Source organism: Periophthalmus magnuspinnatus, chromosome 20 (assembly GCF_009829125.3).
Source record: "Periophthalmus magnuspinnatus isolate fPerMag1 chromosome 20, fPerMag1.2.pri, whole genome shotgun sequence".
Taxonomy (NCBI): domain Eukaryota; kingdom Metazoa; phylum Chordata; class Actinopteri; order Gobiiformes; family Gobiidae; genus Periophthalmus; species Periophthalmus magnuspinnatus.
In genome coordinates, this window is record NC_047145.1 from 25,863,890 (window position 1) to 25,878,274 (window position 14,385).

Here is a 14,385-nt window from a genome sequence, read left to right on the forward strand (position 1 = left end):
CCACGACAGCAGGATTTAACTTCCGGGTCACATCTTTACTGCTGTTTGTTTTAAGCTAATACTTTTTAGCTGTACACAAAACAATAACTAGATTTGAGTATGATCAGTGTCAAATTAATATTGACAGTATGAGATATTCAAAGCACAGACTGAATCACCTTGAGGACCTGAGTTTGACTAGAATCACCTGAGGACCTGAGTTTGACTAGAATCACCTGAGGACCTGAGTTTGACTAGAATCACCTGAGGACCTGAGTTTGCAGAATTTCAGCAGGTCAAATTCCATGGACATTTTCAGACATTTTCACAGACATGGGAGATGGGACGAGAAACAGACAATTTTCATAATTATTACAATTTACCTGAGTTCCCCTAACTCGGGTAAATTGTAACTAATCCCGTATGAACAGGACTTATGATCTGTACTGGGGCAGGACAAATTTGACTTCAGGTTAAACAATGTTAATAATACACAAAATTAAATTCAAACCACAAGGACAAACCAAGGAGCTCATCTGCTCTGACATGGTACAGTAGACTATAGGGTTTTTTTTAAACTATAACTTTGAAATTCTATTGCAAGCTGTATGAAACTGTCGAGTACCATACGACTCTCATTCTTATTTCTAACACCAACATTTTGCCAAGTTTTACACACTCTCTTCCCAACACAATGTAAATGTGTGTAAATCTGGTCACGCCCTGCAGATTCCAAACAGATGTGGAAAAGCCAAATGTTTTGTACGAGTGGGATTAAAGTGGAGCTGTACCCACACCAGGATATGAAGGAGCTTTTAACTTATTTAATCAAAGCAGAGGAGGAGTAGAGGTGGTTTTCCAAACACACATGTGGGCCAGAAGTTACTACAACCATTCCCCATGTTGTTAACAAGACTCCTACTCATTTCCTCTTAAGAATGGGTTTCAATGCGTGTTTTCCAGATAAGATAGTTTGGATATTTATGGTACAGAGCAGAGACTTGAATATTTTGAGGTTTGAGAGAGGGTCAGACGAGACAGAGGATGCAGAAAAGGGGGTCAGACAGAGCAGAAGATATAGAGTAGAGGGTCAGATGGAACAGAGTAGAGGGTCAGAGGAGCAGAGGATGCAGAGGAGAGGGTCGGACAAAGGAAAGGGTCAGAGGAGCAGAGGATGCAGAGGAGAAGGTCAGAGGAGCAGAGGATGCAGAGGAGAAGGTCAGAGGAGCAGAGGAGGGGATCAGATAGAGCAGAGGATGCAGAGGAGAAGGTCAGAGGAGCAGAGGATGCAGAGGAGAAGGTCAGAGGAGCAGAGGATGCAGAGGAGAAGGTCAGAGGAGCAGAGGAGGGGATCAGATAGAGCAGAGGATGCAGAGGAGAAGGTCAGAGGAGCAGAGGAGGGGATCAGATAGAGCAGAGGATGCAGAGGAGAAGGTCAGAGGAGCAGAGGATGCAGAGGCAGCTGCACAGTCCTTAGTCAGTTTATGGGCAGTTGTGGCTCCAGAAGTTTGTAAATTGAAAACCGCAGTAAATCAAATCCTCATAACATTTGTCCATCCGTTCTGTGCATACGTCGTCTTTTCCTGCTGTCTCCTCAGAACTACATCTGCGCCTCGTGTTTGCGGTCTCTTATTGTTGCGCTGATGTGTCCCTCCTCTGCTAAACGGCCTGTTAGCCATCTGAAAGCACTCATCACAAATCCCTCACACGCTTTTGATTCTAGAAACCATTTTATTTTATTTTTCCTCCTCTGCGCACCTCTCCCATCTCCTCTTCCTCGTTTAGGTGCATCGTAAGAGACACTTGGCTGCGGTATATCCAATTTGCCAGGTGGTTATTGCGTCCTAAATTGAATGAGTCATCTAAGTGTGATAGCTTAAAGGCAGCACTAGAGTCGATCAAAACAACACAAAACCAACACACAAAAACAGCACAAATACTTTGCAGAAAACTGGATAATTTCACTATTGAGGACTGCATTTGAGACCTAGTTTGAACCTCATTGTCCCTTGTAGATTTAGTAAACAACAGGTGAAGTCGTTGTTATGCAGTGGTTACATACTGATCATGTATATGATGTACAATTCCCCCACCTTTTTGTCTTCTGGAATAATTCGCAGTATTTATTTTCTTTTTTTTGTTCTTTTTCGTAATTGTGGTGAAGGAGTAGCAGAGTGTGATAAGTGTGAGACGATGACAGTAGCTGGATGGCTGGTTCCTTACTTATGGTTCAGAACCTCATCCTGGGCCTTTCAAGTGCCACGTACCCACACGTCCTCCTTTTATAGTCTGAAGAATGATTTTAAAAAGAGGATAAAACAAACTGCCAAATTGTTCCAGAACATTGTCGTCCCTTCTGCCTTTCTTTCTCTGTCTCTCAGTGTCTCTCTCTGTCTCTCTTGAATGTATTGTTTTAGTGTGTTCCATGTAGTTTGTGTGTCCCTTTTGCTCTCTCTGTCTCTTTCTTGAATGTGTTTCAGTGTGTTCCTTGTATGTCGTGTAGCCTCTGTCCATCCTGTCATCTGTGCGGTCTTTGTGCTGTCTTTGTGTTTGCGTGTGTACGCGTGGGCCGCCTATAGGCTCTGAGTGAATGGCTCTTGTCCATGGGCTTATAGCAGACTCTACACACTTTAAAATGGAGAAATAGTGTGGACCAGGCTCTGTTCTGCTTTGTTTTCTTGACCTTGAATGTTGCTCACGTGTTTGGCCCTTTTAGCTGCTGTCGACTTACCCATTTTGGCAAGTCACAGTTGTAACCATTTTGTCGTTTTCTTTTCCAAATGTGACTTCTCTTTTGTAAAGGCCAGTTCTCTTCTCTTTTTAAAGGTACAGTATGCAATTTTCTGGAGCTGGCATGTCAACGTCATGGTTCCATGGAAATGTAAAGTTAAACCCATACTTGGGAACTTTTTCTATGGAAATAGATTTTATGCTATACTGTGGAATATTATAGCCAAAGGAACAGCATGGAAACAAGCAGGAGGAGGCCCTCCTCCAGGGCAAATAAGAGTCAGGTTTGTGGAGATGCAAGCCCACTCACAGTACAGATGCAAGTTTTTCTAACTTTGTCATTGCAATAAATGAAAAAACAAAACAAAACATGTTTGTGTTTTAGTCTGTTTTAAAGTTCGATGCTGTGGTTTTAAGTTGTGATTTATATTCAACAGTTACATGATGCAATGGCTCTGACATTTACATTTCACAAAGCCTTTGACCAGCATTGTTTCAGTACATCCCTGCACCAGATCTCTCCTAAAATAGAAGTTTCATTACAGTCACAATGCTTGTTTTGTTCAATAACGTCTTGCTGTGTAGTTACCATGCTGATGCCATTGTGACTATGATGGTATTAAAGGTGCACTATGTAACTTTTCAGGTGGAGGATCCGCAACCTTCTTGTCTCCATGGAGATGTCTTTGCTTTGCCTGGAATGTTGTACTGTATCACATTAGACATGTATCTTTCTCCATAGAATTTAGCATGTGACGCCCCCAAGCCAAATTACAGGTCAGATCTGTAGAAAGGCGAGCCCACTGAGAAGATAATGCAGGTTTTTAAGGTTTTATTTAGCAATATATGACACATTTAATTGTATAAATGCATGATCAGGAAGACTAATGCCTGACAACAATACAAATCTTCATGGAGACAAGCTGGTTGTGGACCTGAAAAGTTACATAGTGCCCCTTTTAAATCTAAACATTTGATAATGGTGTATTGTTCAATCAATATTTTCTATGAAAAATCTCATGACATTGAAGTCACCTTGAATGCTGCAAAATTGTACCCATAAGTAAATACAAACTTTCTTGGACTTATGTTGATGTATTTTTCATTATATTTTTTGCCTTTTTAATCATAAATCGTGTCTAACTAAATCAGTAACTCCCATATTTCCTAGTGCCCCAGTGTTGGTCAAACTCGTAATAAAAGTTCTGCTCCATTAGGCTGACATCTGTACAAATTATATTGGATGACCTCCTCCTTGACCTGCCTAATATGTCCGCCCCTCATTCCCATAGCACTACTGTAGCAGGCGCTTTGACTCTAGAGCTAACTCACTTTCACTGCTCCCTCATGTGAACAGGAGATGTGCGCACAAACCCCGAGGTCATCGCTTCAACAAAAAGCAATAAAAATGCAATCCCACTTTTAATAAAGCAATTATAACTCATCGTCAGGTTCAATTAATGCAGGTTCTCCATTAAGAAGAGCTGGGGATACATGGTACAGGACTGGTCTACTACGTTCACAATATTCATTTAAATAGACCAATGTGAAATAAATTATAGCTGGAAACCATATTTTAGACAGTGTTAGAGCTCTTGGCTTTTTAAAGGAACTGTGTCCCCAGATACAAGGTAAACATGTACAGTACTTTTAGCACTCCATTGGCTCCAGTTTCTGTTAGAATAGATTTTAAAATGGTATTCTTTGTTTTTAAATCTCCCACTGGCCTTGGACTTACTTGACTGAACTTGTGTCTGTTCCAAACTCAAATAGGGCCTTAAGTCCCCCCCAAATGTAAATTAAGTAGCGCGAGCGCTGTTAGATTTATTACAACTATGAGCTAAATGTGTGTGATGATGTAGCACAGTGGAGAGACAAGTGCATATGTTTTACACAGGAGCTGCTGCACTTAGTGCACCTATAGGGCATTCGATATTGATTTGAAATGCTTTATAACGACCCACGAGAACAGATGAGATCATAACATGTTGTTAAGCAGCAGTAATAAAATCTTAACTCTTTACCTGTGACACTTTGGCCCTGACGATCACAATTCTCCCACTGCACCAGAGCACTCCAGCTGTCCATCACGCTGGCTTTTCATGTGTCTGTGCCACGTCATGAATCAGAGGCTGTGGGGTCCAGTCACAGTGTACAGAGATCCTGTTCAAGGAGCAATGTGTCCCTATTCTTGCACTGCTCCCATGCCACAGTCACATGTTTTTGCCATGATCCTTCATTCCACGTTATACGTGTTATAAGTGTTTACAGATCCCATCAGACACTCATTAATCCAAACACTATAAGAAAGTCTTTGGAGGTACATGGGCAAATGTGAATTTGCAACAACAGTTCAACAGCTGAACAGCTGAACAGGCCACAGGAGCAGAGGCACAAACTCATGCACTCAGTGAATGTCTCATTTACAGAGCAGTTTTGCAGCAGAAATAATACACTTCACAATGGTAAATCTCAACATGCCCACAAACTGCACATGCTGCTTTTCAGTTTAAACTCACAGTTTAGGGCATGGAATGAGAGCTGAGGCCTTTAGTGACGCAGTGACCCAATTTGCTTTTATTTCTCTGTTTAATGTTTTGCATGTTTTTATACTGTTTGTTTTACCCTGAGTGTTGTAAAGACTCTATAAAGATTGATAGATTGGAATCAAATAGATATTTTACTGATAACAATGGTCATGCTGATTTAGTCTTAATTACAAAAATATTGGACATGATGGTCATGTTGTTTTTGTTGTAATTTGGTTCAAATCTATTATGTAGTCATAAAGCAGGATGAGCCTGCTGTGTTGCCAGTTTCAAAAACTGAAATCCAGTTAGATTAAACCTAAAAGGTCTCTCTAATTTCAATCTAAAATCAGACTAAACTCTAATTAGCTACAGTTAAAACTATAATAAAGTTAGAATCACACATAAACAGATCCTTCTCTCTGCCCTCACACTCTTGTTCATGTGTGCAGGTGCTGCTGTGTGGATGATCTATGTCCCTATGGGATTAAAAAGCATCTTGATAAATTGGTCTTTGATGTTCTATGTGGGATCTATGGATGTTAGACTGTTTTGTTTCCTGGTCAAAGTTTATATGTGGAGAGCAAACTGATCAAAAAATATCTGTAGTGTTATGTGTTAAAGAGGGGTAATCTAGTGCTCTCTCACTGGTACCACAGTTACCGGTACAATCTTGTCCAATGCTCCGCCCACATCCATGCGCCATCCTCATAATCGTTAATACGTTGTTTTGGGCGAATATAGCATTTTCAAAACAATAAAAGGAAACATGGTTATCTAAATATTTTATGTTTTAGCAGTTAACACTCCATAGAAGTAAAATATCCCCACTTTAAAAATAATTGCAATCTCAGAAATTCATCTGATTGAGGTATACATGCTTCAGCTTCTATTGTAACTTCAGAGTTCACCCAAAAGTTGAAAAACAGTTTATGAGGCCCATTAGTTTAGCATTGCTTCCTATTGTCTCCTATTGTGTCCTATTGTTTTCATTGTGTTCTATTGTTTGGCAGGTGCTGTGTATCTTGAAGGAGGACTAGATGAGGCGCGGCAGCTTTTTGGTCGACTTCTTTTCAACACAGAGGTAACACAGCTCTCTCATCCTCTCATCTTTCCATCTTTTGTTTTTGACTCATTCTTTCCATAATTGCATGTTTTTAGCTGAGTGTACATTGTGTTTCTTCGTCAAAATCTTGTAAATCTCACTTCGGTTCTGCAGTTCTGACAATTGTAAAGAGTTTGGTACATCAGAAAGGCGTGATGGCGGTAGCAGATCGGCCATCTTGAGTAGACCACCTGTTATTATTTGAATTATGGATAAGCCTCTGTTTGAATACGTGTGTCTATGCTGCAAAATCACAGCATAGACACATAGCTGTAGGTGCTGTTATTGCTCCCATAGGACTGTCTGAAAATCCGTACCGAGATACTGATCGATACTAGAATTGGTATCGTCAAGTCTTTGAACTTGGAGCAGTTATTGATGCTGAGAGAAGTACATTTATAGAACAAATATTTGGAGCTTTTCTGATTTGTCAGTCATACATCCATACTCGTATAAAACCATGCGATAATATTTAAGAAACTACTACCATTTTGTTTGTCCAGTCTATCACTACTGATTCGATTTTTATTTATTTATTTTATTTTATTTTTTTTTTGAAGGGTGAAAAAAAAAGAAAAAGGTAACATTTTTGGGTGGTAGTATTTTTGATTACAGTGGTCCCTCGCTATATCGTGCTTCACCTTTCGCGGTCTTGCTGTTTCGCGGATATTTTACTGCAATTTTACACACTTTTTTTTGCAGCATATGAACATACATTGTGTTTTGCGTCCTGATTGGCTAAGGGACTGTAGACCATTGTCCATCAGTTTCCTCCATGCCGTGTCTCCTGAACAGTACAGAATGTGTTCAGTCAAATTTACATAAATGTTGGATCGACACTACAGCGGAGCGGCACCAGGACGAAGAGGCACGGACAGAAGAACTGTGAAATACACGAGAGTCACTATTAATGAATTAAACAAGAGAGAAATGTGAGAAAATGTTAGTGACTGTCTGAGAAAAGTGTATTAAGTGTGTGGTGAGGGGTTTTACAGCTGCAAAACATATATAATAACTAAAAAATAAAGCTGACTACTTCACAGATTTCACATTTTGCGGGTCAGTTTTAAAACGTAACTCCCGTGATAAATGAGGGACCACTGTATTGTGGCGGTTCGGGGAGGAACCCCTCCCCGAACCGCCACCTTAACGTGGTGGAGGGGTTTGAGCACCCGAATGATCCTGGGAGCTATGTTGTCGGGGGCTTCATGCCCCTGGTAGGGTCACCCATGGCAAACAGGTCCTGGGAGACGGGTCTGACTAAGAGCAGTTCAGAAGCCCAACATGGAAAGTAAAAGATCAAGGCCAGTTACGTCGCCCGGACTGGCGTTACCGGGGCCCCACCCTGGAGCCAGGCCTGGGGTGGGTGCTCGGCAGCGAGCGCCTGGTGGCCGGGCCTTTCCCCACGGGGCCCGGTCGGGCCCAGCCCGAAGAAACGACGTGGGGCCGTCCTCCCGTGGACCCACCACCTGCGGGAGGAGCCATGAGGGGCTGGTGCGGAGAGATCCGGGTAGCAGTCGAAGGCGGGGACCTCGACGACCGGATCTCCGGACATGGAGACTAGCTCTGGGGACATGGAATGTCACCTCGCTGGGGGGGAAGGAGCCTGAGCTTGTGCGGGAGGTTGAGCGTTACCGGCTAGATATAGTCGGCCTCACCTCCACGCACAGCTTGGGCTCTGGAACCCATCTTCTTGAGAGGGGTTGGACTCTCCATTTCTCTGGCGTTGCCCGCGGGGAGTGGCGGCGAGCTGGTGTGGGCTTGCTCATTGCCCCACAGCTCAGCCGCTGCGTGTTGGGGTTCACTCCGGTGAACGAGAGGGTCGCGTCCCTGCGCCTTCGGGTCGGGGACAGGTCTCTCACTGTTGTGTCGGCCTACGGGCCAAACAGCAGTGCAGAGTACCCGGCCTTCTTGGAGTCCCTGGGAGGGGTACTAGACAGTGCACCAACCGGGGACTCCGTTGTTCTCCTGGGGGACTTCAACGCCCATGTGGGTAACGACAGTGACACTTGGAGGGGCGTGATTGGGAGGAACGGCCTCCCCGATCTGAACCCGAGCGGTGTTTTGTTATTGGACTTCTGTGCTAGTCACAGCTTGTCCATAACAAACACCATGTTCGAGCACAAGGGTGTCCATCGGTGCACATGGCACCAGGACACTCTAGGTCGGAGGTCGATGATCGACTTTGTTGTCGTGTCATCTGACCTCCGACCGCGTGTCTTGGACACTCGGGTGAAGAGAGGGGCTGAGCTGTCAACTGATCACCACCTGGTGGTGAGTTGGATCCGCTGGCGGAGGAGGAAGCCGGACAGACCTGGCAGGCCCAAGCGTATTGTGAGGGTCTGCTGGGAACGTCTGGCGGAGCCCTCTGTCAGGGGGGTCTTCAACTCCCACCTCCGGGAGAGCTTCTCCCTGATCCCGGGGGAGGTTGGAGACATGGACTCCGAGTGGGCCATGTTCTCCACCTCTATTGTTGATGCGGCTGCTCGTAGCTGTGGTCGTAAGGTCTGTGGTGCTTGTCGCGGCGGCAATCCCCGAACCCGGTGGTGGACACCGGAAGTAAGGGATGCCGTCAAGCTGAAGAAGGAGTCCTATCGAGCCTTGTTGGCTCGTGGGACTCCTGAGGCAGCTGATGAGTACCGGCAGGCCAAGCGTGCCGCGGCTCGGGCAGTCGCAGAGGCAAAAACTCGGGGTTGGGAGGAGTTCGGGGAGGCCATGGAGGAGGACTATCGGACGGCCTCAAAGAGATTCTGGCAAACCGTCCGACGCCTCAGGAGGGGAAAGCAGTGCTTCACCAACACTGTTTACAGTGCGGGTGGAGAGCTGCTGACCTCGACTGGGGATGTTGTCGGGCGGTGGAAGGAATACTTTGAGGATCTCCTCAATCCCACTGTCACGTCTTCCGAGGAGGAAGCAGAAACTGGGGACCCAGAGGCGGACTCGTCCATCACCCTGGCTGAAGTCACTGAGGTGGTTGGCAAGCTCCTCGGTGGCAGGGCTCCGGGGGTGGATGAGATCCGTCCTGAGTACCTCAAGTCTCTGGATGTTGTGGGACTGTCTTGGCTGACACGTCTCTGCAACATCGCGTGGCGGTCGGGGACAGTACCTGTGGAATGGCAGACCGGGGTGGTGGTCCCTCTGTATAAAAAGGGGGACCGGAGGGTGTGTTCCAATTACAGGGGAATCACACTCCTCAGCCTTCCCGGTAAGGTCTATTCCAGGGTGCTGGAGAGGAGAATCCGACCGATAGTCGAACCTCGGATTCAGGAGGAGCAGTGTGGTTTTCGTCCTGGTCGTGGAACACTGGACCAGCTCTATACTCTCCATCGGGTCCTCGAGGGCTCATGGGAGTATGCCCAACCAGCCCACATGTGTTTTGTGGATCTGGAGAAGGCATTCGACCGTGTCCCTCGTGGTGTCCTTTGGGGGGTGCTCTGGGAGTATGGGGTCCGGGGCTCTTTGCTAAGGGCTGTCCGGTCCCTGTATGACCGGAGCAGGAGCTGTGTTCGCATTGCCGGCAGTAAGTCAGACCTGTTCCCAGTGCATGTTGGACTCCGCCAGGGCTGCCCTTTGTCACCGGTTCTGTTCATTATATTTATGGACAGAATTTCTAGGCGCAGCCAGGGGCCGGAGGGGGCCTGGTTTGGAAACCACAGGATTTCATCTCTGCTGTTTGCAGATGATGTTGTCCTGATGGCTTCTTCGAGCCAGGACCTGCAGCAGGCACTGGGGCGGTTTGCAGCCGAGTGTGAAGCGGCTGGGATGAGAATCAGCTCCTCCAAATCCGAGGCCATGGTTCTCGACCGGAAAAAAGGTGGTTTGCTCTCTCCGGGTGGGTGGTGAGTCTCTGCCCCAAGTGGAGGAGTTCAAGTATCTCGGGGTCTTGTTCACGAGTGCGGGAAGGATGGAGCGTGAGATTGACAGGCGGATCGGTGCAGCGTCTGCAGTGATGCGGTCACTGTATCGGTCCGTTGTGGTAAAGAAGGAGCTGAGCCGGAAGGCGAAGCTCTCGATTTACCGGTCAATCTACGTTCCTACCCTCACCTATGGTCATGAGCTTTGGGTAATGACCGAAAGGACAAGATCGCGGATACAAGCGGCTGAAATGGGCTTCCTCCGCAGAGTGGCCGGGCGCACCCTTAGGGATAGGGTGAGGAGCTCGGTCACACGGGAGGAGCTCGGAGTAGAGCCGCTGCTCCTACACGTTGAGAGGAACCAGTTGAGGTGGCTCGGGCATCTGCTCAGGATGCCTCCTGGACGCCTCCCTAGGGAGGTGTTCTGGGCATGTCCCACCGGGAGGAGGCCCCGGGGAAGACCCAGGACACGCTGGAGGGACTATGTCTCTCGGCTGGCCTGGGAACGCCTTGGGGTCCCACCGGAGGAGCTGGAGGACGTGTCCGGGGTGAGGGAAGTCTGGGAGTCCCTGCTTAGACTGCTGCCCCCGCGACCCGGCCCCGGATAAGCGGAAGAAAATGGATGGATGGATGTATTGAACTTTTTCATTTTAAATTTTTCAGTTTTACAAAGGTTACTTGCATACTTACTCTTTAATGTTCTGATTTTTTTTGTTTGTTTTTTTACAGTCCAATAATCTTGAGCGAAGCAAAGAAATCGTGACCTTGTATTGATCAATTTATTTATTGATTGATTTTGTTTATTTGGATAGGGACAGATACTAAAGCATTCATTACAGTGCTAATAGCCGGAGCTTTTAACACACAACGTAATAGTAGTATAGTTAGTCTCTTCTTTGAAAATGCCAGATTTCATTACTGCTCCCCGATGGACATGGGGCATATTCCATAGACTAACTCTCCTCACAGAGAGCGCTGTTTGGGCATCTTACAGTCTCCTCTTAAGGCTGCTCGGGTGGACCTGCCACAGCTGGTTTGCTCATACAGCTGCTCAAAGGATAGATTAGATTTGTTCTCATTAAAAACTAATACACAGGGTTTGAATCTGTAATCTCAAGAACACAAGACTTTGAACCAGTGCCGTTTAACACATTCAAACTTGTTCCTCCAGAGTCTTGTGTCTGCTCCAAACCACAGTCTTGCTGACAGAGGACTGGCTGTAGACCACTCCATTAAAAACACCCAGGCTGATCACTGACCATTAGAAACCACTGGTGTAAATGTAATCTTTTGAATGTTATGTTCTGTGTTTTGTCAGCACTGGGCCTTATTACTGTTACTCTGTGGGTCTTGAGTCTTTGTACCAGAGCAGAGAATGAGACGTGTCCTTGGTGCGTTTACTGACTGTAAAAGTTCGACTGCCTCCATCAGGCATTTTGTGTCCTCCATAAATCACTGATTCATCCAGCTGCAGAGTTTTACATCTCTGGATTCACACCCACAATGTAAAGACAGATCTGTATTTGTTTATACATAATGCACATTTCACTATTATTATTTTTTGTCTTAGTCCTGCTTTAGTCACTTGTTTAGACCTTGTTAAATCTGGGTTTGGGCCCTTGTTTAGCTCTGGTTTAGTATTGCTTAGTCCTTGTTAGTCCTGGTTTACTCCTGGTTTAGTCCTGGTTTAGTCTTGGATTAGCCCTGGTTTGGTCCTAGTTTAGTTGTATTTGGTTCTGGTTCGGTCCTGGTTTGGCCCTGGTTTAGTCCTGGTTTGGTTGTGGTTCAGTTTTGTTCAGTTCTTATGTTAGTCTTAGTTTTCTCCATTGTTCATTCACTCACTCATTCACTCACTCGCTCATTCACTCACTCACTCGCTCATTCACTCACACGCTCATTCACTCACTCAGTCATTCACTCTCACTCATTCACTCTCACTCGCTCATTCAATCACTCATTCACTCACACGCTCACTCACTCAGTCATTCACTCAGATGCTCATTCAATCATTCACTTACTCATTCACTCACTCACCCATTCACTCACACACTCATTCACTTACTCATTCAGTCACTCATTCACTCACTCATTCATTCACACATTCATTCACTCATTCATTCACTCACTCACTAATTCACTCATTCATTGACCTAACCCTCATATTAAAACCTCTATAGAAATGTACAGTATCAAACTCACCATGAATCTAATTGATAAAGTTCCAGGGGTCTTTGGCGGCTGGTCTGTTGCTGTGGAGTTTTCAGACAGTGTCCTGAAATAGTTTGTTTGTGCGCCCCCTGCTGGAGCATAGAGCCCACAGGAGACAGATAGACCCAGACTACAATCCACTCCCAGAAAAGCAAAGTTATTTAGCACTTAAACAGGCGACTGAGGAGCTTAGTTTAAAGACTTGATACATGGGCTGGATCCAGACTCTTCAGTAAACCATATCCAATTGGGACTAAACTTGGACTAAACCAGGACTAAATCAGGACTAAACTAGAACTAAACCAGGTCTTCATCTGTGTTATGTAACGTTTTTTTTGCCAAGAAAATAACTAAAAAAAAAGCTTGGGTCTTCATATTGGTTGTGTTTATTGCACTGAAAAAATTATGTCCTTCCTCTGAACGGGCTTGAATCTCCACAAACCCGACTCTTGATAGTCCTTTGTGCCCCCCCCCCCCCCTTTCCTCTCTCCTTCCCGCCCTCTTTCTCTCTTTCCCTCTGTCTCTCGCACTCTCTCCCCATCTCTCCCTCTCTCTCTCCTCCCACTCTCTCTCTCTGTCCCCCTTTCCCTCTCTCCCTATCTCTCCCTCTTTCCCCCTCTCTCTCTCTCCCCCTCTCCTCTCTTTCTCTCTCTCCCCCTCCCCCCCTCCCTCTCCTCTCTCTCCCCCTCTATCTCCTCTCTCTCCCCCTCTCTCTCGCTCCCCCCTTTCCCTCTCTCTCTCCCTCTCCTTTTTCCCTCTCCCTTTTCCCTCTCTCCTTCCCTCTCACACTCTTTCTCTCTCTCTCTCCATTCCCCCTCTCTGTCCCTCTCCTCTCTCTCTTTCTCTCTCCCCATCTCCCCCCTCCCTCTCCTCTCTCTCCCCCTCTCTCTCGCCCCCCCTTTCCCTCTCTCCCTCTCCATTTTCCCTCTCCCCCTTTCCCTCTCTCTCCTTCCCTCTCTTTGCCTCTCACACTCTCTTTCTCTCTCTCCATTCCCCCTCTCTGTCCCTCTCCTCTCTCTTTCTCTCTCTCCCCATCTCTCTCTCTCCTCCCCCTCTCTTCTTTCTCCCCCTCTCTTTCTCTGCTCTTTTCATTCTCTATCCTTCGCCTGTCCCAGTCTCAGTGGTATCATTACCTTTGCTCCATTCTTTTACAGCACGTGGCAAAAACATTTTGTTCAAATCTCCAGAGGGTAAATCCTAAAATTGTCTCTTTTGAATCTGATTTTTGGTTCGTCGTCCTCCCTCCTGCAGACTGTCAGACTGTAGCCTAACCCGCTGCATGCTCGCCCGTAATTGGTATGGCATTCATGGTTGGAGGAGTTCTTCGGGTCCCCTTCTTTTCACCTTTTTGTTGGAGTTTTTGAGTTTTGTGTACAACAGGGCTGGCTCCACTGCACAGAGACGCCCCAGGGAAAGTGGAGATGCTAATTTGCTAATGACATTACTGTGAGGTTATTAGAGAGCAGAGACACAGAGAGGACTTCAGGGAGGAGCTGCAATCTGCCACTTCATATCTCTATTCCAAGACTGACGGAGACTGAAGAGCCCTCCATTTGAAAGTTACACTGGGGCTGTTTTACTGCTAACACATCACATATTTAGATCAGTGTTTCCTTTTATTGTTTTCAAAAATACTATATTCACCCAAAACAACATAGTAACATGTTTTATAAGTTTCAGTTTCGTTTTTGACACTTTGAGTCTCCCCTCCCTTTGCTCCCTGTGCTAGGTCACTCCCCCTTCAGAGCACTATCACAACACAATCAGCTGCATCCCACTAATGAAACTACTGCACATCACACCAGGTTTGTGAAGTTGTAGTGTACAGTTTTGTATCATATTTTTGTATATTTATGGAGAATTGTCGTGTGGGAGCATGCGTGACGTACGCTTGTGGGCGGAGCATGGGTGATGTAGGCTTGTGGGCAGAGTCTTTTACAGGCTGGTGCTGCTAACCGTAAGGGTTTGAATAGGGAGAGAC

The 14,385-nt window shown here is 46.0% G+C and overlaps 1 protein-coding gene across 1 annotated transcript in view; it reads left to right on the top strand.

The window, feature by feature from the left end:
• drosha (drosha ribonuclease III) overlaps positions 1–14,385 on the top strand; it is a 196,410-nt gene that overhangs the window by 117,456 nt on the left and 64,569 nt on the right. Inside the window, exon 23 of the mRNA XM_033985642.2 lies at positions 6,251–6,321. Coding sequence (XP_033841533.1) covers positions 6,251–6,321 — 71 coding nt within the window. The remainder of the gene's footprint in view (positions 1–6,250; positions 6,322–14,385) is intronic.